The 24,368-nt window shown below is 41.1% G+C and overlaps 2 protein-coding genes across 3 annotated transcripts; one reads left to right on the forward strand and one right to left on the reverse strand.

The window, feature by feature from the left end:
* Positions 1-4,294: 4,294 nt before the first annotated feature.
* mex3a (mex-3 RNA binding family member A) lies at positions 4,295-17,001 on the forward strand. The gene is made up of 2 exons (XM_058377077.1): positions 4,295-4,817; positions 7,931-17,001. Exons 1-2 carry the CDS (start codon positions 4,310-4,312, stop codon positions 9,001-9,003), a joined length of 1,581 nt encoding a protein of 526 aa, XP_058233060.1. The 5' UTR covers positions 4,295-4,309; the 3' UTR covers positions 9,004-17,001.
* On the reverse strand, positions 16,013-23,587 carry rab11al (RAB11a, member RAS oncogene family, like). 2 transcript variants are annotated; one of them, XM_058377080.1, is made up of 6 exons: positions 23,466-23,587; positions 23,127-23,196; positions 21,303-21,498; positions 19,929-20,122; positions 19,360-19,440; positions 16,013-18,072 (listed from the first exon to the last, which is right to left on the reverse strand). In XM_058377080.1, the coding sequence occupies exons 2-6, from the start codon at positions 23,164-23,166 to the stop codon at positions 17,933-17,935; spliced, it is 651 nt and encodes a 216-aa protein (XP_058233063.1). In that variant the 5' UTR covers positions 23,167-23,196; positions 23,466-23,587; the 3' UTR covers positions 16,013-17,932. The 2 variants fall into 2 exon arrangements, with proteins under 2 accessions (XP_058233063.1, XP_058233062.1); XM_058377079.1 differs by having other exon boundaries at positions 23,127-23,478.
* Positions 23,588-24,368: the final 781 nt, after the last annotated feature.

Below are 24,368 nucleotides of genomic sequence, written 5' to 3' on the forward strand. Positions count from 1 at the left end.
CTCATGAGGGGACAAAAAAAAGACAGACTGTTGAAGGAACTCTGGTGAATGTTCACAGCTGCTGTAATATAAGTGATAACAGGAGCTTCTTCATTCCACAACATGACATGTAACTGATAATGGATAAAAAACAAATACAGTGCTGCTAGTAAGTGTGTGAACCCTTTACAGTTTTCTGTATTACTGCATAAACATGACCTTAAATGGGATCAGATCTTCATCAAATATGGATAATTGCATTTGGTATCAACTCACACTATCCCATCGTTGATTATTTTTATGTTTTATTCCTCATACACTGATCAGGCATAACATTATGACCACCTACCTAATATTGTGTTGGTCCCCCTTTTGCTGCCAAGACAGCCCTGACCCGTCCTGCACTGTGTATTCTGACCCCTTTCTATCAGAACCAGCATTAACTTCTACAGCAGTTTGAGCAACAGTAGCTCGTCTGTTGGATCGGATCACACGGGCCAGCCTTCACTCCCCACGTGCATCAATGAGCCTTGACCGCCCATGACCCTGTCACCGGTTCACCACTGTTCCTTCCTTGGACCACTTTTGATAGATACTGACCACTGCACACCAGGAACACCCCACAAGAGTACAGGAGAGTGGTGCTCCATCATTAGTACTGGAAACCCTTGTCCTAGAGGGACAAATTGAGTTAAAAAAAATCCTTTAGATAGATAGGAGTGATGCTCAAATACCTTTAATATTATAATGTGATGGAGTCACACTATATGGTCATCTGAGTATGAACATCCTCAGTCTTCTCTAAAGGTTTTCCACTAGATGTTGGATTGTACTTGTGGGGACGTGTAATCATTCAGCTACAAGTGAGATCAGACTCCGCTGTTGGGATGTTGATGAAGCTCCAATTCCAGTTAATCCTGAAGGTCTTCAGTGGGGTTGAGTCAGAGTCAGGGCTGTGTGCAGGACACTCCAGATCGTTCACTTTCTCCAAGCTTCACCTCCACACCATGTCCTCATGGAGCTCAGGGGGTGTGATTAAAACTTATCCACATATGGGTTTGATGGTAAGGTGTCCACATAATTTGGGCTATATAGTGTATAAAGTGGTAGCAATATTAATAATGATGATGATGATGTACACTCTGGAAAAAATATCTACTAAAAGTTCTTCTTTCGTTTCAGCTTTCCAAAACATGTTTTGGATTTTTAATCCCAGAAGTCTCAAACAGAAGAACTCCTCATGGTGTAAGATAAAACCTTTTTAAGAGTGATAAATTGATAATAATAATAATAATAATAATGATAATAATGATAATGACAATAATGATAATAATAATTTAATGCAGATTCACACGGCTTTATAAAGCTTTGGAGAATGCAGTGGAGAAACTTGCAGCTGTTATATTCTATAAATCCAGGCAGATTTTAACTATTGCTAGTTTATTAAATAAAGTCATCACTGCATGATCAAGTTGTTACTGTTACAAAGTCATTAATGTTACGAAGTCATTAATGTGTTATAAAGTCATTAATGTGTTATAAAGCCGTTACTGTGGCACGTGCATACTGGAAATTTTAGAAAATATGAATGTATAAACACTGACAAAAATATCAGAAATACTGAAAATACAGTAACAGAGAAAATACAGTAATATCAAAAATACTGAAAACTAAAAAAAAAGTCCTTATAACGGAAACAAAAATAACGGAGGTGAGAACTCCGCATGACTCTGATTATTATTATTATTATTATTATTATTATTATTATTATTATTAATCTTTGTCTCCAGGCGTGGTCATGACGGTGGGCTAGGTCTTTGTTCCAGCTTTGATGAACTGCGCTCCGTTTGCTCTTTCAAAAAAATAAAAAAATAAATAAATAAATAAATAAAAAGAAAAAAGGAACAAGTCGGTTCTGCGGCGCAGGTTCCGCAACGTCTGTCTGACAAACTCCCTCCCTCCTTCCCTTCCTTTCCCCCTCCTCTTCACTGGAGACCATCTCCCCGGTGTGTAGCGCTAAAATCAAACCCGCCACGGTGGCCACGTCCCCAAATGTATCCTCCCTTATTCATTAGCAATGGTGAAGTAGTGCGCAAACATGGGATTTAAGGTTTGCGCACGGTAGCACGCGCGTCTACAGGTAGCCTTGGCGACGGTGCTGGTGCGATGTACTATTTTCTGTGTGGTTTGGGACGCAGTCATGGTCACCCTGCAACACGGACTGACTGTAAAAGGTGGGCGGAGCCCCCCAAAAATCATATCGGCTCCTTTATTTGTTCCAGTGTCGGTTGCGCGTGAGGCGTGGCCGCTTCAAATCAAAAGCCGCAGGTTCATAAAAATGGCCGAGACACGCGTTGCACGCGACGCGCGTCTCCATCAGCCTCCGGTGTAGTCTGTGCGTTATAAACGTGGTAATGCGTCTGAAAGTGAATGAGTGCTCCATTAACAATAGAATATTTTCATTTTTTTTGAGTAATGTTGCACCCGTTCACATTGCCACGCCACTACAAAGAGCTCCAGAGGAAAGGACCAAGAAAGTCTTTAACAAAGCACGTGTTCGGTCGTGTAGTGCCTCTCAGGCTGCTTAGGCTCGCAGCTCGGTAACGGAATGCCGTTAGGAAGAGAAACAGACGCGGCGGTCTGCGCAGAAGGCGGCTCGCTCGAGCTCCGCAGGGAGCGGACGCTGTGAACCAGACGGGGTGGAGCCACGCCGAGCCACGCCCAGTTCGGCGCAGACGGTCTAGGATCTAGTGTTGCCAGATCGTTCTGAGCTGTAAAAAAAACAAACAAACTGGCAGGTAGGAGCTAATTTGGCATGCTGGGTCAGGATAAACTCCAGTCCGGTTGGGTCAAAGCCCAGCAGAGTTTTGGTGATTTTCCTAATCAAGGAAACTGTGGCTTGTTATTTGGCTTTCCAGGTACAGCAGGTGTGTACTGTGCAGAACTCCAGCAAGCCAGGATGGTGGAGTTGGGCATCTCTGTTTCGCAGTTTCAAGTGGCATCAATCAGCCAAGTTCATGCCCAAAGCCAAAATACTCACATTATGCTATTTAAAGAAATACTACTACTACTGATAATAATAATAATAATAATAATAATAATAATAATAATAATAATAATAACAACAACAACAACAACAACAACGAGTTGGTCAATCCTGAGCTCATGTTACAGTTTCACACATTTTTGTCTCTCTGGATCTCCAGTTTTCTTCCAGTCTACTGAAAACAAGTTAGCAGGTGAACTGACTACACAAACTCCCCCTAGCTACAAACAATCTACAGACTGGCCCCAACACCACACACCCAGTACTCACTCCTGGGCTCTGGATATACTACGACCCTAACCAGAATAAAACAGTGATGTCTGTCCCCTATCACACATTTCATAGCATAAAATACATCAATGGATCAGATTAGGGATCAGATTATTTCAATATGACTCACTGCTAAACCTATACCACCCATCATACTGCACAGTCCATACATACATTTCTGTTGTTATTTAATTAAAAACACTTGTATATCCACTCATCAATGTAATTATCCAATCAGCCAATCATGTGGCAGCAGCACAATGCATGAAATCATGCGTATGCTGAAACTGGACAGCAGCATCAGATGCCTGTTCTTGGCTGACAGAAGTGGAACCTGATGTGGTCTTCTGCTCTCGTAGCCCAGTGAGGTCATTGTTTAATGCATTGTGCATTCTGACTTGCTTTCCTGCCCACCATGGAGGTTAAGAGTGGTTATTTCTGTATGTTGTCTTTCTCTCTTGCTTTTTTGTGGGAATATTTTTTTCTGCACGATTCTGTGTAAAGTCTAGAGACTTTTGTTGTTTGAGAAAATTCCAGATCACCGGTTTCTGGAATGCTCAAACCAATCCCCAAGAACCATTCTGCCCATTCTGATGTTTAATAAGAACAATAACCGAAGCTAAAGCTCTTGACCTGTTCCTGACTGATGTTATAAATTGTGCTGTGGCCACATGGCTGATTGTATAACGGCCTGGTGTTTTAATAAGGTGGTTTGTGGTTGTAATTTAGTTTTCTCATGCCTATTAACTCTCACTGCTTGGCTGTTGGAACTCTGCAACTAAAGAGATCCACTCACCTTTTATACTTTTGATCCTGCGTAAATTCATGTGGCTTGACAATTCGTGGTCTGGATGGTATAAACAGGAATCTGGCAACCCGGCTTGTATCGTGTTTGCCTTCTGCACAATGAAAAGCGTTAGGAGCTACAGCAGTGTGAGCAAGAGGGCGGGATTGTGGGAGGGGCCAACAGCCAAAGGGAGGGAGCAAGGAGGAGGAGGAGGAGGAGGGCGGCGGATGCGCTGCTTCTCCAGTCTCGCTCTCCGTGTCTTTGTCTCACACTCTTTGTTAGCCATGCCTAGCCTACTGGTGCTGTCAGGGATCATGGAGAAAAATGAGGGGTACGGCTCGGAACTGGCCGCCTCTGGTTTTGGTACCGAAAGCCTCCTGGCGCCGCCCGACGAGGAGGAAGAGGAGTCGCGTGCGCTGCGGGTTGCGCTGGGCCAGCTCTCCTTGCTCGGGCTCGGGGAAAGCGAGGAGGGCGCCGGAGTTCAGGAGAGGAGCAACAACAACAACAACAATCACCACCACCACGGCCACGGCCACGCCAACAGCGTCGGCGGCGGAGGAGGTGGTGGAGGTGGAGGTGGTAGTGCTGGAGAAGCCGGGATCTTACAAGGCAAGAGCAAGTTGTGCGCCCTGTACGAGAGCTCCGGTTCTGAGACCAAAGCGCGCGGCTGCAACATCACCGAGTGTGTGCCCGTGCCCAGCTCAGAACATGTGGCGGAAATAGTGGGCAGGCAAGGTAAAGACCGCGATTGTTTACACTGTTTCAACTTGTTTTAAACTCACATCCTGGCACATTCAGGATGTTTGATTTTAAAATGTATACAGTTTAAAAAAAATAGATATATATATATATCATGATCTTGTTTTTATAGTCAGTGGAAAAAAAAGTGGGAGTGGTGGTCTTGTTTTGTTATTCAGCTCACACTGTGGTCATTCAGCAACATTTTACAGTGTATAAAAATCAAATACACGTTGCTACATTTCAGTTTGTTGCAGAGGAAACACACACACACACGCACGCACACACAAAAAAAGAAAAACAGCAAGGGGCGTTAAACCTCGTGGTCGCGTTGTTCCAGCTCCGCGCCATCAGTGTCCGTGTGCAGACGCGCTTCCTTTGTCGTCTGAGCGCCAGGGACGGAAAGGGGGAAAAACAGAACCCCAAAACAAATCGTAGCTTAAAAACGGCGGGTAGAATTAAATGAAATAAAATAGCCTTTGTAGTCTGGGTGTTTGATTTGCATACAGGGCCAATGAGTGTTTTTGGTCCTTTTTAGGTTGCCTCGAGAATTGAATCTGAATGCAGTCTGTAGTTGCGTCTTTAGTGTCGTTGATTTCAAACTTGAGAGAGAGAGAGAGAGAGAGAGAGAGAGGGAGGACGCGGCTGTCAAGACAAAAGGCGCGAAAGTGACAGTAGATCGACGCAAGGTGGTGATGTGTAACTGAAATCAGGCTATTCATCAACCTTAGGAGAAGCATTGAAAGCTGTCTAAACGGCGGTTAAAAGTAAAGAGATCCTGCTCAATGACGTTATGCTATTGTTGGGCCAACAGCATGCAAGTTTAAGCTGGCAGACTGAGCCCTGTTGGATCGGTGGTGCTTTTTTTTATTGTGTCTGGTGTCTTAATCTCATCCAGGGTGGGGGGTTAAAACAACAAACAACAACAACCAAACAATAAAACAAACAAAAAAAAAAACAGTTGTGTGGGGGGTGTTCGGTATCCTGGCTTTGTTCAGAAGCTCGGGCTTAATTTGGAGCTGATAAGATAAAGAGAGATAAAGATGAGTGAGCTTAGAGTCATTGCTCACAGGAGGAGGGTCACGCCCAGGCAGCCGATACAACATCTCATCCATCAATCCATACCTCCATGCTCCCTTCCCTCCACATGCGCTCAGGGGTCACGGGAGGCGCTCAGGCTTTTACACACGCGCGCTTCAAATACAAAACACCATGCAAAATGAAGTCTGCTGAGCATGTGGACTGCTTGGATTTTGCCAGGGCTTCTACATTTTTCCATACTGCTTTTGACAGTTGATGGGAAGTGTGCCCTTGAATTTCAAATGGAGAGCAGGAGGAGTGGCACAGGGGCAGGGCCTGGCAGTCCGAGTGCAACACTGGGCATTGCCTGGACTGTAAAGTGCTGATTAGGTGGATTTTGAGAAGAGCTTCATTTGATTTGGGGCTTTAAAAGCAAGCGTTTCAGCTACAGCAAGAGATGGGATTTGTCTGTCTTGTTTTTTAGTCCACACTGGAGGAAATGCTAACAATGGTTTATTGTATTTATACCACTGACTTGTCTGCTTCAACTGGAAAGGGGGCGGGTGTAAAATCCAGAAACCGCAAGCAGTGTGAATGCTCTGCTCTGCTTCTTTTTTTTTTCTGCCACATTTTTATGTAAATGCAGATTTCCTGACACATTATTGGTCAGCACAAACACCCATGAAATAATCATGACTTGAGCTTGAATGATAGATAAGGCACATTACTCATTGCCTGTCTGCCATGGTTCATTGTTCAGAGTGTTTGGAGTCTGAATGGTTGTAGTAAGCGCGCTCCATTCACCTGCAGCGCCTGCCAAATCTGCTCAGGAGGGCTGTACTCGCACACCATGCTGTCGCTCACTACACACTCCATCCAGGTTGTGTTTTTTTTTTAGTGACCGCTGTACACAGCGAGGCACGCGCTAGATACACCACAGGCCCCCACGGCTAGCAAAACAGCAGCGGCCTTCGCTGGAGAACCGTCCGTGATCACGGAGACGATCTATATGCTAGACGTAAAGCACAAAAATAAAGCTTCTCGTACACAACACAGCGCTATATTGTGGGATGTTTGAAGAAGGATGAATTTGGATTTGAGCTCATGTGTTTCAGTAAGCATTACTCGACATCCACGCTGCATATCCTTCGCCTTGTGCCCTCACATGACCTCCTGCGTATTGCTGTAATCAGCATGTCATAAACAGATGAAAGAGCAAATCATAGAGAATACAGATGAACATTTCTATCTTATGTAAATCTGAAGTGTTTGTACCACTGTCACTGCTAAAACCACTGTGATTTTCCCCACACAGTATTGTTTATTATTCCTGGGGAAAAAATCTAACAATTATTGTAATTATTCATGTATTTATTTAGCTAAGAATGAGTACGCGAGTTCCTGTTTGGCTTATTGTCAAAACAGGAAAAATCACGTATTAATAATAGTCCTAAACACTGGCTGAAATTTCTAAAGAGAATTTGAGAGAATAAAATATTAATAAAGCCTTGTAGAAATAAAGGATGAGGAAGCAACTGCACAACAAAACTACAGCGTGTTTCAGGCAAACACGTGAATTTACAAAATGTTCAGCTTGACACGAAGCATCATTTCCCCACCTGGATCTGTTTCAAGTTGACGTTTTAAACCCCCTGAATTAACAGCTCATTACTGTGCAGTTTTTCCTTTTGAGTTGGAAATAATATAAAATTTCTAAAATCTAATTAGAGGAGATATTAAACAATCCATTCTCATTCTATTCTGATGATAAAGGACGTTATTTTCTCATTTTGATTAGTATCATCTGCTTTGTTTACGGTAATCACTGTACAATGACACTACAAAAAATAATGCTGAATCATTTTCGTGCCTTATGTAGTATAAAATCTGTGTTTAAAAGGGTTAAATATTTAAAATCTCTTAATAATAAATCATAACAGTCTAGTTACGTGCCTAATTTCTGCTCAATTAGAGAGGCTGATTCGTGAATAAATGAAAACGTCTTCTTAATTAGCAGCATGGACACCTGTTGATTTTCTGGTGACACGTGATTGTTGAACGTCACTCACGACACTCCGTTCACTTTGCAGGTTGTAAAATCAAAGCCTTGCGGGCGAAAACCAACACCTACATCAAGACCCCAGTACGGGGAGAAGAGCCTGTGTTTCTCATTACTGGTCGTAAGGAAGATGTGGCGTTAGCTAGACGTGAGATCATCTCGGCAGCCGAGCACTTCTCCATGCTGCGTGCGTCCCGGAACAAGCTGGGCGTGTCTTTTAACGGTTCCCCGCCTGCCCTGCTGCCGGGCCAGACGACGATCCAGGTGCGCGTGCCTTATCGTGTGGTAGGTCTGGTGGTGGGCCCCAAAGGCTCCACTATCAAGCGCATCCAGCAGCAGACGTGCACGTACATCGTGACCCCAAGCCGCGATCGTGACCCCGTCTTCGAGATCACCGGTTCTCCGGGCAACGCCGAGCGAGCGCGGGAGGAGATCGAAGCGCATATTGCCTCACGTACGGGCACCCTGCACGACCACAACAACGAGAACGACTGCCTGGCCACCGAGAACGGCACCAACGGCGGCCCGGAGAGTCGCCTACAGCACGCGTGGGGGCTTCAGGGTGGTCAGCGCAAGCCTCTCGCTAGCAGTTACCGCCAGAATTTCTCCGATGCCGTGTTAGGAGGTACCGGAAGTGGAAGCGTCGGAGTTGGTATGGGCATTTACAGCAAATCCGACTTCTCACCTCCTACCAATGGAGACAAGCCGTGTTCCTATTTTGGTTCTGAAGGTTCCCAGAGCTGGGGTGACCCCGATTATCCCAAACAGGTAGCCTACTATGTCCAGCAGCGCTCCAAGAGCTTCGGAGGCCTGCCTTTGCCCTTGACCAGACTGTCTCCGGGTCTCCCGGAACCTTCTGGAACCAGCAGCGCCGGATCCGCCGGCATAGGTTCGGCCCACGCCCAGGCTCGGCGTGCACACAGCGAGCCCACCTCGACCCGAGACTGCATGACCTGCTTCGAGAGCAAAGTGACGGCCGCTCTGGTGCCCTGCGGCCACAACCTCTTCTGCATGGAGTGCGCCATCCGCATCTGCGAGCTGAACCATCCCGAATGCCCCGTCTGCCACACACTCGTCACCCAGGCCATCCGGATCTTCTCTTAAAAAGGTTTTTTTGGGTTTTTTTTGGTGCATTGGTTTTGACTAAATATTTTTACCTACTTTTATTAGTTTAGCCTTTGTTTGGTCAGTATTGGTCAGTATGCCCCATGTACGTCTTGCTTTTTTTCAGAAAATGAAAAAAAATCAAAACGAGCAGATATTTTAGAAGACACTGCTTGCTTTACTAAAAAAAGAGTAAGAAGTATTTTCAGATTTTTTCTTTTATATATATACACAAATATGCATATATATTTTATAAAAGTTTTGTTAAAATGGGGAAAATTTTAACTCTTAATGTTCTCTTTTTTTTTTGCTGTTAATTTATTTTTAATTTTTTACTGCTGCTGTTTTTCCACATGAATTGCGATGTGGGTAGAAACAGAAGAAATAATGTGAATGTTTTACACTTTTTGTTTGGTTTTGGAAGTTCTTACCATTATTATTCTTCTTCTTCTTATTATTAGATATATAATTATTAATATTAATTTGTACAATTGGAAAGAATATAGTTTTACATCCCAGCGTTTGTCTGCAAATAGGCAAATATGCTTTTTAAAGGCAAAGTAGATAATGACTGAATCTTAAGTCTATCATTGCACCTTAAAACTGATACCTTGATTGTCACTGAAAAAAAAACACCCTTTATGTATTTGTTTAAACCTGTTTTATGAAGATTTGGAACACACACACACACACACACACAGGACATTCAAACATTTACTTCAATCTAAAACCACACTGACACACAATAACAAACTGAAGGATGATTTGTCTTTAGAACATTTCTGAATTGTTGAAGGATTTGGGGTTTTGTTTTGTTTTTTTGTTTTTTTAAAAAGGCACATGCTTTACACCTCTTGTAGTTTAAAATGTTTTTAAAGAAAGGATGTCCTAGTATTGAGCCATAAACTGATCAATCAGCTCCAACCTTGAGCTTACAAAGAAATTTCCCCCGCTTTAATTTCATTCACGGTTTTGTCCTCTTCGGCGTATCGGCCACCACAAATATCCTCACATTGCTGTGTTTAACTTCCCAGCGAGCAGCTTTCTATCGCAGACGCAAGAAACATAAACGACACGTGAAGGGAAGGTGCTCACTAATCTGAGCTTGAATAGACCCTCCACAAAAAGGAAGAGAAAGAGTCTCTGAGCTATAGTAGGAATATAATGCAGCTCCCCTGGTCCCCACATTTATGAAGTGCCTGCTGCCTCTCCGTCCTTTATTGAAGCCGTTCGTGAGCAGGTGTTTCATATTGTGACCCGAGTTCTTTTTTTAGGGAGTATCCTGATCCCACTCGCTGCTTAACCGTCCCCTTCCTAGGCTATAATGACCACAACTGCTCGGCTAAGCAGGCGTATTGTTTTAACGCAGCGGTGGGACGTTCCCCGGGGCGCGCTCTCGCCCAATAAGGCGCCGGTAATTAGTCATGTGACACAGACCAGGTGCAAGCAACTTGGGGAAAGTCCGTTTTGCCACGGATGCTCCAGAACCTCGCGCTGCCCTCACTCCCCCCCGTACCAACCTCGCAGAAAAGCTTGACTAGGTGCAGCTGGGGCCCCTCCCTTCATCCCTCCAACACTCTCTCTTTCTCTCTCTCTCTCTCTCTCTCTCTCTCTCTCACCCTCCCTCCCTCCTTCTGCTCTCCTGCTCCTCTGAGCTTTAGTATTCCCACTGAGGAAAGGGGCCTCCTTTGTCCTGACGAAGGGGGAAAAAAAAATCCCAAGTGCAGATTTTATTTCAGAGCGAGAGAGAAAGAGAGGGCAAATGATGGCAGGCTTTCCATGAGGCAAACAGTTATTTGTTGGGTTTTTTTAAAAGGTTGCAGACCATTCAAAACTGAAATTTGTTTCTTTGTTTACAAAAAAAACCTGGACGTTTCATTGGCCGAACAAAGTAAAAAAATCACAGGCAGATGGTACTCGTTCTTATTTAATGCTTTCACCTCGCACTCCAAAGTTCGGTCCCTCCCCGAAAGAAATCGGCAGATCTGACGTGTCCGAGAGGGAGTGCGAGTCGATCGAAGTTGCCATGGAGGTTTTTTTTTCTTATTATTCGCCATGTGCATGACCGTCCTGGCGCAACCACCCCAATTCACCCCGTACCCCTCCACCCCCTCCCCAAAGCACATACCCCAAGCCAACGGCCACGGGCAGCCAATGGGAGCAAGACGTCCAAGTCCAAAATGAAATCAGACAATTGAAATTGACAGGAGAGCTGGGTGGACACGCCCCATTTAGTGGCTGCTGGAGCTGAATCAAATTACACACCCACCCGAGTCCTGCATATCAACCTAGCGGATTTTTTGCCTGAGCGGATTAGAGCATGTGCAGGATGGGGAAAGTCTCCATTTTTTGGGATTTTTTTTTTTTGCCCCCTTCAAGAGGGCTGCTGTGTAAGAAAGAAAGAAAAGAAGGCACTGAGAAATGTAGTCCATCTGAAATGGGTCAGTTTTGTCCCTTTGGAGACTTCATGCGCCACTGCCACATGTGTGGGACTGGTCGGGTGTCGGGGTAAGCTCATGACCGCTAGACAATAGCGCTAGTCGTGTATTAGTCATCCCTGATGGTCTGTATTTTGTCAGGATTTCAGTAAGGTCTTTTATTTCATTACTTTTTCAGTATGTAGGAGGGGATTTGTTGTGAAGGTAGGATCATTTCACCAAGCAAATTTTAGTTTGTTTAGATTTTTGTTTTTGTTTAACTTATAGGTATAAACATCTATGAATCTACTTTCATTTACAGTGCTACACACGGGCATTCTGATTCGCAAGCAAGAAATTTACCAAGCTATACAAAGAATTCAAGCTATGAAAAAGCACTTACATTAAAAACACTTATGTCTGGATAAAGAGAGAAGCACCTTATATCAAGACGAGCAGCGTATATCTGAAACCAAACAGCTGGAAAGCATCGTAGACAACTTTAGAATTAGAGAGTTGTTGTTTTTTGTTGTTGTCGTCGTTTCAACTAAGTTCTTTCACTTTGCACTGGTAGAAGAGACGAGCGAGGAAAACGAATCTCTGGACGCAATCTGACTGATGCGGTTTTCTTTTCTTTTTTTTCCTGAACAGTAGCTACGCTTCTCTTAAAACAAAATGCAAAGCAAAGAAGGCTTCGTTAACTCTTTCACGATCAGCATGAAAATCGTCATATATTCGTAAAAGGATAAACAACGGCCTATTCGGAGGAATGTATGTATGCAGGATTTGTATGTCTTTCTTCTTTTTATTTTATTTCCTCGTCAAAGCCAAAACTGCTAGAAAAATTATGCAAATCACGTTCAGTGGCTTGGAATTTTTTTAGAAAACTGTGCCCGTGTGGATATTTTTCAAAAAAAAAACGAGAAAAAAAAAAAGAAGTGTATTCCTGAATCCTGGCCTTCTTCAGGCGGAAGGAATACACACTAGCAATAACAAACTTCTATTTTAACAAACAGAACACAACAAGGCGTAGCTTTCAAAGTTGTACAGAACTTCATACAGGCATTGCTTATTAGGTGTCGAGAAAAAACAAAAATACGCAACATTTTCTTCAAACAAACAAACAAACAAAAAAGCTTGCACATTGTCCGATATTTAGAAACGCACCATTCCAGACATTGTTAGAGTTTATACTGTGACGTTTCTCTGACTTTTAATCGATCGTTAGTACTTACAAATGAAAGAGAAAGTTTTGGACGGGAGGAACTTCAGCAACGTTTTGTTTTTTTGTTTTGTTTTGTTTCATTCCCAGCAAATCACTGCAAAGAGCCAGGTACATTTTTAACAGAGTAGCATTTATTTGCTATTAAAAAACGAAAACAAATATTTGTATTTACTCAAATATATTCGGAGATAGCTATATCATAAAACAAATGTGACTACCATAGGCATATCGTGAGAATATATTTCAGTATTTAAGCCAATTATGAAACTATTTAAAAAAAAAAAAAAAGTCTTTTGTTGGACAGTTTGTTTATATTATAGTGGGAATCCCGATAGAAGGATTACGCTTAAGTTAAGAGTGTTTATGGTAGCCAAAGTATTGAAATGAGATTCAAAAAGAAAGAAGACGTGAAAAATGTTAATATAGCACTAAATAATAATAAGCAAAGCCTGTGGAATCAGGACAGGACAGATTAACGGGGTGAAAATAGCAATCTATCGAAACCTGTATGTCGAATCAGACCAACGCGATTAAGAATTCCGATCCAGATCATTTCCTGAAGTTGAGGATGATGAGACGTACCTCGCTAGAGCTAATCGAAAACGTATCAAAACGTGTCAAAACACTACAGGGCTACAGATTCGATCTGTTCATTTGGAACTGAAGAGAAAGGAAAGAAGGAAGGATTTTTTTCGTTTCAGTGCCAACGCGTTGTATTTTGTGAAGGTAACGTTTAAGAAAACTCTTTAGTTTCGGAGTAAGTACATAGTGGTAACGTGATTTTTAATAATCCTTTTAGATCCATATGGGTTATGCATGCTGATTTATTACAGAGCATTTACCTTTTTATCAGTTCAGATCTGTGGATATAATAGAGCTACATGTTATACAGAGAGCTTTAGTAATGACTTCATCTAGTGTTTCAAATAATGACGTATTAAGATTTTTGTTTTCTCCCCACCCCCCTGAACTTTATCTTATCTATCTATCTATTATAGTATCTAATGCACAATTACATGGCAGTCACAATATTTCCATAAAACTACAATCTAACTTTTTTTTTTTTCGTTCATAGCGTTCATATTGACATCTATGGAATTTTAATAATAGAACTAGAAAGAAATCACTGACGTTAATCCAGTTAGCGGGTGTTGCAGGCGTTTATCTATGAAACAGCAGCAAAGACACTAAATGCACTAAAAGCAATTCTAATGCCTTTATAATATAGACAGGACAGTGCATTTGAATGTAAAAAAAATAATAATAATAAAAATAAATAAATAAATAAAAAAAGGAAAAAAAAAAAAAATCCAGACCACTCCATCTGTGTATAATTTGCCTTTTGGACCATCAGACAAAAACAAAAGCTTTACGTTTTTGATGCCATGGGTAAGGGGAAGTCGTTTACTCCACCGTAATCTGTTTCGATTCTCCCTGTACCAAGCGAGTAAAGGGGGGAAAAGTCTTATAACATTTTTCGTAAGATTCTATTTTGCTAACATGGGTTATTATTTCATACAAAGAGGGAGAAGTCAGTATCTGGATGTTATTTATGAATATCTTAAAATGAAGCAGACATATTTATAAGTAACTTCGAGACGTTTTGTTTTTTAATTAATAAAAAAGAAAAAAGTTAATATATTTCTAAAAAAAAAATTAAAAAAAATACACATGATGTTGATTTCTACTAAAATTAAGATGATAGAATTTTTTATTTATAAATAAGAAAAAAAAAAGTTAGATAAATCCTTCATACCTCTGACGGTGGGTGGTAAGGGGGGCTTTTAAAGGATTATATTTTAACTTCAGATTTTTCGAGCGTTAACGATGGAATGAGTTCAGGAAAAAATAAAAAAAAAAATAAATATTTTTTAGGATTAGGAGGTATTTTAGTCTCAAGTTTGTGCCTCAATCACATTTTAGCACTGCAGCAACACTTGGCACACGTGGTGTTTGCCTGCTGTTCTTTAACTAACCCCATACTGCTGACTGAACACAATCCTTTACTCCCTCATTTCTGGTTTCAATAATGTATAGATTTTTTTTTATTATTATTTTTATTTTATTTCTACTTTTATTTTAAAAGCGCTTCATCTGTTCGGACTACAGTGAAGTGAATGGGCGTCACAGAGGTGTGTGGAATGGAGGAGGAGGCGGATAATTGTGCATATACACATTTTTGGAGCATACATCTACTACATTCTGGGAAAAAAAGCCCCCTAGGCTTCCTGTTCCTTTTAAAATAAAAAAAAAAATAAAAAATAAAAAAAAAAATTGTGTGCTTTGAGTGTTTTGAGCATTGCATTAAATATTCAAACCCCCTTCACGTTTCCCACTTTTATATCTCGGCGTGATGTAGTAGATGTATGCCGATATCAGTAAAACGCAGAACACTCTCATATATCCTACAACACGGTAGTTTGCATGTATCTTGTATCATCGCCAGGCTGGAAAACGGTACTAAAGATGTTTTGTTGCGTACAAGTGAAGGCTTTCTGTACACACTACACTAAAGGGCTGATGAATACTCGGTTTGGATTTGTTTTTGTGTTTTGTTTTGGGGTTTTTTTGTTTTGTTTTTCGCGCTTGTAGATTTTCATCACTCTCGCAGGAAAACGTCTAACGGCGGCTTGTTGTGTTGAAGGACAGCCTCAGCTCTTACATGGTGAAATTGTATCTCGACTGTTTTGACTTCATAATGGCGAAGCTAATTGTGTAGCGTGGTTTGATTTGTTTCAGTACGATAGTGACACACACACACACACAGAGGGAAAAAAAAAGGTGGGGCGGGGTGGGGCTTTTACGGGGCGATCATGTTCTTTTTTGGGCTTGCTTTGGATAGGTGACTCCGCTCCAACAAGTATGTCTTTGGTAGCTTTCAGAATCTTCCGACTCAGTAGAGAGAAAAAAAAAAAGTGTTTCATATAAACTCATGTAGTGGTCTTAGTGCATTAGTTTGGAACCGGCATCTCCTGCTCTAAGTGTTTAGGTTCTTGTTGGTGAGTGAGAAAGGTTTGCCATACCATAGGGTTCGTTTTTTTGGCTAGCCAATACTTCAAAAAAAAAAAAAAACCTTATTTCTTCTTTTTTCTTCTTCTTCTTCTTCTTCAAAACATTTGATCATTCATGTGGTGCCCACACGAGGCATACGATTTTGCAGGTTTATTTCTTAGCACATGTTCTCTGTGAGTTTAAAAATAAAAAATTTTTTGTTTTGTTTTTATATTTGACCAATGTATGTAATGCCATACTAGTTTTTGTTATTTTATTACTTTCCAAACATGTATTGTAAATGTTTCTAATAAAATCAATTTAATAATCTTGATGAAATTCCTGTTATCAGAGTTTGATTGACGAGACGAGCGGCTAAAAGCCAAAACAGAACGTTTATTTATATCCATATATACAGATTTATTCATCAACATAAAGTCCCTTCTTACATTTCATCCCTTCATATAGAAATGCCACTAATGTGAGAAAAACAAGCCACTTTTCTTCCTTTTCCTTTTTTTTTCCCCCTCCTCCATTTCTCTTTCGGTTTCTAAACTCGTGCATGAGATGGAAGGAGAGGTTTGTGTTCTTTCCCAAGATTATTGGACAATCATTTCATTGAATTAAAAGCATTTCCATTTTTTTTGGTGCAGTATTTAATCTTCTAGGAACATTTTGAGGAGGGGAAAAAATTTTTTTTTTTTTGCAGTCACATGAACTGTAATTATATTTGTTGAGAGGTTTTGGGGGGAAATGTAACCTGGACACACGGGTCGGACCATGCTGTTTTTGAGAACCATGTTAAAGAAGACGGTGACGAGTGCTGGACGTCACAGGTTCTTCACAGGGCTGTAATTTCATTAAAAAAGAGGCTTCCTAATTGACAGGAACTGGACGTTGCAGTAGAAAACTAGAGATAAATGACCTTCAACATGTCTTTTTTTTTTCCCCTTTAATCTGACCTACCATGAACTTCCTTTCTGTGACTCCAATCGGAGAGAAAAGGAGGGAGAACAGAGAAATGGAGTGAGAGATGGGACACAATTAACAGAGATCCCGGAGGGTATGGCTTTCTTCAAGTTACATACAGTATATTATAGGGATGGGCAATGAGGACTTCACTTACAGTAAGACAAGCCCCTTCCAGTACACCAGAAACTCCTCAGTGAGCAGCTCAGCGCGCCGCTGTTGCTCAGTCCTGCAACATAATCCGTCCACGTAAAGGGATGAGCCTGCCTCTGCCTTCCTGTTTCAATGCCTCCGTCTTAGTCCAGGTTAAATGACTCACTGATAAAACGACACCTAGAAAAGCCTCTAAAGCTGATCCACTCAAACATAAGACCTAACGACCAAAAAAAAAACAAACAACAACAACAAACAAAATAAAAATGACCCAAAAGGAAACGGATCAGGAAAACTTTCCCCACATAACATTACTCAATAACTTAAAAAAAAAAAAAAACAATAAAACAGACACGTTACTAGTTCACTTTACACTTTACTCACCCTGGAGAGAATACAATTAATCAACCCCTTAAATATCATAAACAGACCAGAAAACACCATCTAAATAAAACAATGTGTTTAAATAAAACAAAAAAATCCACAGGCTATCGGGATGTAATGTGAACAGTGTCATCTCAGATGTTTCAATGCAGCAAATAAATACAGGGGTTCTTTCGCTAGTTGAGTCATCTTACAAATCAACAATACAGGCAGACGCAGCAGTCATAGAGAGGAAGTCGATTTTTTTTTTTTTTTTCAAGGATCCGTTGAGGAGGAGAAGAAGAAGAGAAAAGAAAAAAGAAAAAAAATGTTTCCTCCAGGAGACTTTAATAAAAACTAGACCCAGTGTGTAGTGGTTAAAATAGACATATCATCGTTTCATTGTAGCACCCTCTTTCCATCTGCATAGGCTTGAGCACGTTGTTAGCACTAGCTGGTGATATAAACTGGAACTCCTGCAAAACGTGTGCAGACATAAATAGTCCCCCTAGTGTCGTTTCTAATTAGTGTAAAAAATATTTAAAAAAAAGAACTTTAAATCAGTCTGTGGAGGAAAAACAAAACAACAATTCTTTCTTTTCACTTCTGTCGCTACGTTAAAAGCTTAACTTGTTGAATTAGGGGCTTAGCCGTTAAAACCTACTGCATGTGTTATTAAGGGGAAAGGGGTGGAGTGGTGGTGGTGGTAGTGGTGGGGGTCTTAATGTGCTTGACAAACAAACTTTGCAACCCCCCTTGGCCAGCCTTATGTCGGTTTTTACCCATAATCCCATTGTGCTACGGTGGCTGCTTAGTTGTTCTGGCAGCAGGCGCTTTGCTTGGCCGAGCTCTGTGTGGGCTGCACCGTGATGGGCACGACTTTAGAGTTGGGGGAGAAGTCGGTGTCGCTGCGCCCGGAAATTTGCCTCTGAGATACGATGCGGTAGATTGCTGAAAGAAAGATGAACGGATAAATTACACTTGGGATGCCGTGACAGACGGGATAATAAATGACTTCGGTGGGCAGACTGATACAGAGCGTCCTGTGAAACTCAAAACAAACACAAAAAGCACATTTTTCAAAATTTTACAGCCTTAGAATAGAGCAAATGTGGGTTTGACCTGAAAAAGGGTCAGTTCAAGACTGTGGCTTGGAATCTGCTGCCACCTAATGGCAGAAATTAAATCTGACTCCAGGATCAGGGGTGAAGAACTTGTGTCCTGGTCAGAGAGTACAGCTGTAGTCTAATTGTACTTGTATCTGGTATTTAACCAAAATAAAACTCAAAGCGACTAAAGAACATTCTCACTTTAATCCATATTTTATCTAACTAGTAAAAATACTATGGTATCTTCTAACCAGTACTAAATACTATAGCAGAACTACCTAACTAGCAAAAAATACTTTTTATAAAAGGCCAGAATGCAAGTGACAGGATATGTTAAAGCACCATGCAATCATATGAATATTACCTTCATTATTTAAAAAACCTTTTTATTAAAGGAGATAAAGGTCAACAATCCCACTTGAGTGTCTAGCTGACTAAGTGACTAGTTACCCAATTACCTCTGCTGTTTTTTTTTCCCTTTCACGTTTTACATGTTACCCTAGTGATCAGGGCAAGGGAGGCTAAAAAAAAGAATAAAGAAAGAAAGAAACAGCATGCTATTTAAACAAATGCCTTGTTAGTGAGTGAACATGAGGAGATTCATTACGACATCCTGAATCCAAAATATTTCATGGTCAATATTCTGAATTTGCAGTCTACCTAGTAAAGAGCAAACATATCTATTTTTGGGACCGGTACACGATAAGATGTGTCGCTTGGACTGCAGCTGCAGACAGTTGAGTCGCTCAAGCAGCTCGAATTCTCTTGATTTTCTGCCTCCGAAGCTACAGCGAAGGCAAACAACCTCCTCATCACCAGAGAAATCTACATTACTGATAATAGTGCATCTAATCCAGAACGCAAGCTAAGCTCATACTAACAAGGACTGGTAAGAGCGTTGTTACAGTTACAGTGGGCATGTCACGTGATCCCCCATCATATCATATACAGTGACCTAGACAGGGCTATTTCTGATTTTTTTTTTTTTTTTTTTTAAAAAAAGCAAGCGTGAAAGCTGCTTAAAGTCTGAGATACAAAGTGGAAACTGCAGTCCAGTGCCTCTGACCTGGACCTATGCCCCCTCACCCTTTTGTCTTGCACGGTTGATATCTGGTGTGATCGGACCTACCTGTGAGAATGGTCTGGAAGGCGAGTTCTACGTTAGAGGAGTCCAGAGCGGAAGTCTCGAGGAAGGAAAGCCCATGTTTCTCTGTAAGACGGAAATCATGAGGTTATCTCCAGACTTAACTGAGACACTAAATTACATCATGACCTGTGATGCATCTGCATTAAACCAATGAATATAAAAACTGCTGAATGTGTGTAGTGTTGCAGCCACTTTATCTGCTTTAAATAGCTCCTTTAATTACTATATTAAATATCTAAAACGTGTGCATTGTCGGCTGACATTAATTATCTGGTCATTGCCGTTTTCTTTTCCATTCAGAAAATACTATATAGTGATATAACCATACACAGGTGTATATTCTCTCCAGCGCTATGTACAGAGGGTGAATTTCCTGCTCATACAAATAAGTAACTAATCAACAGAAAGCTGAGCCTGTGAAGCAAGCTCTCAGTGTCCTGTGGAGCGAATCGGCCGGGTGAAGAGCACCATGTAAAACACCGGCTGAGGTAAGAAACCACTTCCACACAGGTTCCATTATCCATTACTGTACAAATTCCTTGTGAACTGACCTGCGAACGCCTTGGCCTCGTCCGTAGGCACGGCTCGAAGGTGACGCAGGTCGCTCTTGTTGCCCACCAGCATGATGACGATGTTGCTGTCGGCGTGGTCCTGCAGCTCCTTCAGCCAGCGCTCGGCGTTTTCGTACGTCAAGTGCTTCGCGATGTCATACACCAGAAGAGCGCCGACAGCGCCGCGGTAGTATCTGCGGACAGGAAAACACAGCAGTGCACAGCAACTTTAAATAAATCAATCACAGCTTGTGTTTGTTTTTTTTTTCCTTTATGCAAAATAAAGCTAAAAAAATGTTCTGATTTTAACGACATCGAAGAAAGTGACCAATGACCTTTCTTTTCTTTCAGTAAAAAGTTGTTGCTATCTTTTTAGCACAGCACAGCCCTCAGTGGAGCACAAACAAATGAAGTCAACGATGTATTCAAACTAGCGCTGCTGGTTACCCTGACGTCATGGGAAAGACACAAAAAAAACGCTTCACAGACAGAGTTGAAGGAAACAATGAAAGAACGCGAGTGATACCAGTTAGTGTGGCATTCTCTATCCTGTCATTGTGTAAATGCTAATTCTGGATCATAATCGTGCTCCGAAAATATCCACTCTCTAAGAACGTACTATTGTTCCTTATGTGCATATATATTACTTGCGCAATTAAATAAGCAGCTCAACGTTCCTAGGAATGTTTTATTCCTCTCATGCCACAGCAAGTACAATTTTTTAATTTTATTATAGAATGGCACAATGATGTTTTTTATCCGTTTATTATAACGTCTAAAGTTCACAAAAAAAAGTCACCAAGAAACCTCGAAGAAGCAGGAACAAAAACCTTAAACAGCTTACTGACTTACGACACTGGAGACTCCTTTAAATAAACACATTACATTTTCCTTTACAGAAAAACCATTTCAACGTTTATACTCGTTTGTCATATGTGTACGAGGATCGTACATCAGTGTGAGAAAGCTGTTGCACTAGTATAAATAAAATTAATGCCTAAAATTTCATGCCTTCTGACCAATCAGACTGGAGAATCCGGCTGTCTGCATCTGGACAGTTTATACAGACGACTCTGGTGTACTAAAGTGTACGTGGTGATTTTTTGTTATTCTTTTATTTATAATGGTTTTTATATGTTTAATAGTCAATTCCTATTTGCATATAATGATAATTCAGGCTTTTCATTAAAAGGAGCAAAGATTTATAATATATTATAATATAATAATATAATATAATAAAATAATTAAACAAGAAGACTGCAATTAAATGCTTTTTGTAACCAGCTTGGCTGAATGACTGATGAATAATTGTGAAAGCTGAGCACACACACTGATGTCAGTAGGAGCTGAAAGTGGTAAAGGCTTAACACTCACGCTGAGGTGATGGCGCGGTACCGCTCCTGGCCTGCGGTGTCCCAGATCTGGGCTTTGATCGTTTTGCCCTCTACATGAATGCTGCGAGTGGCGAACTCCACGCCGATGGTGCTCTTGCTCTCCAGGTTGAACTCGTTGCGCGTGAAGCGGGACAGCAGGTTGCTCTTCCCGACTCCGGAGTCTCCGATTAGCACCACTGCGGAGGATTCGAGAGGTCAGAGATTGGCGAGGCGGAAAGACGGATTGAGGAAGCTTTCTCTGGTTGTAAGCGTTTTCACAAGGCCTGATCTGAGAGGGCATGTTTCAACACAGCCTGGTCTTTTTTCCCCCTAACCAAAGCACCACACGCTACTCCCTTTTCAAGCTCACCTACATATCTGTTATGAAATGCACAACATGCCTTTGGTGTTTCCTGAATTTCAGGAAATGTAAGGTGATGAATAAAATCATTTTCACACTGAGGGATTACAAAGGATTGCAGAAATTTCCCTTTTAAAAAAAATGACACCTATCTTTAAACTAAATTTTGCTTGTGTGTGTGCTTTTTAACAACTCATATTACAATTGCATAACAAGAGACTTGGCTGCCGAAACATTTTCCGTAAGCTACAAGGGAAACATCCGACACCCCGAAATTTACTCCTGACTCAGACATGCAAATAATGACTGAAACAATCTGCTTTGACTAAAAAATGCACTTGGAAACTTGGTGAACAAGCTGTTTGGCAGGGAAAAGCACCATACGGAGGGCCAAGCGGTGATTCATTAATACTGACTGACTCAGAATCAAAACAGTAAGAGGTGCAGCTGAGGTTGGGCTCTTTATTTAAAGGAGAAAATTCAAGGCATGTCTGAAACTCCCGTCTCCTAAATCCCAACTTTACTCACACCATATGCGATACTGCTTAAGACTTCTGTCTTGGCCAGCCATCAAACTGACCCAAATTTAAGTGGAAAATTAAAGTTCTAGATGTTCCCGAAGCTCAGTGACATTCGTATTCTAAACAAATAGTGCATAAGACATGCATGCAGGTCTTTCCGGTTCGACTGCACCTGCGGGCCCTGAAACAAAAGCTGCAAAGGTTCGTTCTACATTAATGACAGCTTTGTCTTACTTTTCAGTGTAACATCATGGTGACGGATATGTCAGCGTTTTAATGAAATGTATATACACTCGTAAGGGTGGGATGTTGTTACGGAAGCTTTAAATGGAGATACGGTGCGACTTTGGTGAAGATGCACAATTAGGCAACGAAGAGACAGCTGTGAAATATTAATATTTGGAAATAACTGACTCATTTCACCACCGAATTGAGCAATATCTCTGACTCTTTCTACACAACAAGCTATTACACCAGTCTCTCTCACACAGTGCAAGAAACACCACAATATAATAACAAGTAGAAATTATTGAGTACTCTTAATTCAATGTATACTGTTTCGTTTCTTTTCTTTTTCTTTAGTAGTGTGGTTTATGTTTATTACGTCCTTGGCTTTATTTTGCTGTTAAATAACAAGCTGTCAGATCACTAAGTCGTTAAATCTGCTCGTTAAAGAAAGAGTGAAATGTAATAAATAGTGTTAAATGTTATTAATAACAAAAAGCGTATCAGACAACAGATGTGATGAGGTTTATAATGTTAAATTGTTCTTTTCTGCCTAAATCGCGGCTCCATATATAACATAGTGCACTAGATAGGGTGCACGAGCCATTATTCCATACACTACAGAGTGCACCTAAATAGGGCACGAGATGCAAGTTGGGATTGAAGTCGAAGCAGCCCGATGAAGAAGGTTTTTTAGAAAGTTTGCAAAGCCTCTCACCTTTGAAAAGATAGTCATATTCCTCTTCTCTACCCGTCATGACTTCAGAGCTGTTCGGACCGACAGGTAACTGAGGAAAAATAAAAAAAAAGTGTGTAAAATAGTGAGGTGACACTACTTGTAGCTAACCGGCTAAGCTAACGTCAAAGCAACTTGTCATGAAGATCCGATGCAGTCAAAGTCGCCAGGGTGAGTCAAGAAAGCGCATGTCAAAAACTTGATGAATTGCTCACAAAACTGACTTTGCGGCGCCACGAAGCGCTTCTTAAATTACAGATCTTTTTAGATTTATTACTTCTAATGTTAATTAACATCTAAATCAAAGCGTTGCTCAGTAACCTGTTTGCCTGCGTCACCAAGGTTTCTGCGCTCGTGCCTCGAGCGGCTCCTTTCCTTACGCACCCCGAGCCGCTTCCACCCCCCGTCGAACGCCTGACACTAACTCCAATCCGATTGGTCCGTACGGGTGTCAATCATGTCACGTCCGCCAATGGAGGAACGCCCTGAAATTCGACAGGTGCAACACGTCATCCTCTCCAGGTAACTACACAGGTGCAGCGCTGTGTATACAACACCGGAAATGCCACGTAGAAGGTTAAAATAAGAAAAGGGGGAAAAAAACTACCTTCCTTGCAGCTTCCTTTCAGGTAAAAAAAAAAATAAATAAACAATCACTTACCGCAACGAAACCTTATCGCCATCCATCAAGAAATATCAGGTTCTTCTAACAAAAAATCTTGTGAAACTTTCTTTCAGGTAAAAGGAAGCGTCTGGTTTTAATGCAGCACTTCCGGATTTGATGTCATAATCATTCATTTAAAAGTGTCAGGGTTTAACGTGACGCTCAATAGATATTACTATATTTTCTTGTGTAGTTCAGGGTAATAAACATTAAAACATTACATGTAGTTACACAGAATTGTCTGTATTTTTTTACTGCATGAATTTCATACAAACACACAATAAATCTTTTTTTTTTTTTTTTTTTTTTTTTAAGAATATCCTTAAACCCTGTTGACTCATTTTTTTTTTTTTTTTTTTTTTACAAATCAGTGATCAGTATTGAGTGTGAATTATTAACTAGTCCCTACTGGGGTAAAAGTAATCAGGATGGTATGTGGTCTGAAGAATGAGGAGAGTCTGGGCATGCTGATGAGTCAGGAGGATGATCTTTCGGAGTCTGAATCATCCAGGTGCAATTATTCTCCAGGAGTCATTTTAAAAATGATTTTTAATGAATAG

The sequence above is a fragment of the Hemibagrus wyckioides genome, linkage group LG23 (genome assembly GCF_019097595.1).
Source record: "Hemibagrus wyckioides isolate EC202008001 linkage group LG23, SWU_Hwy_1.0, whole genome shotgun sequence".
Taxonomy (NCBI): Eukaryota; Metazoa; Chordata; class Actinopteri; order Siluriformes; family Bagridae; genus Hemibagrus; species Hemibagrus wyckioides.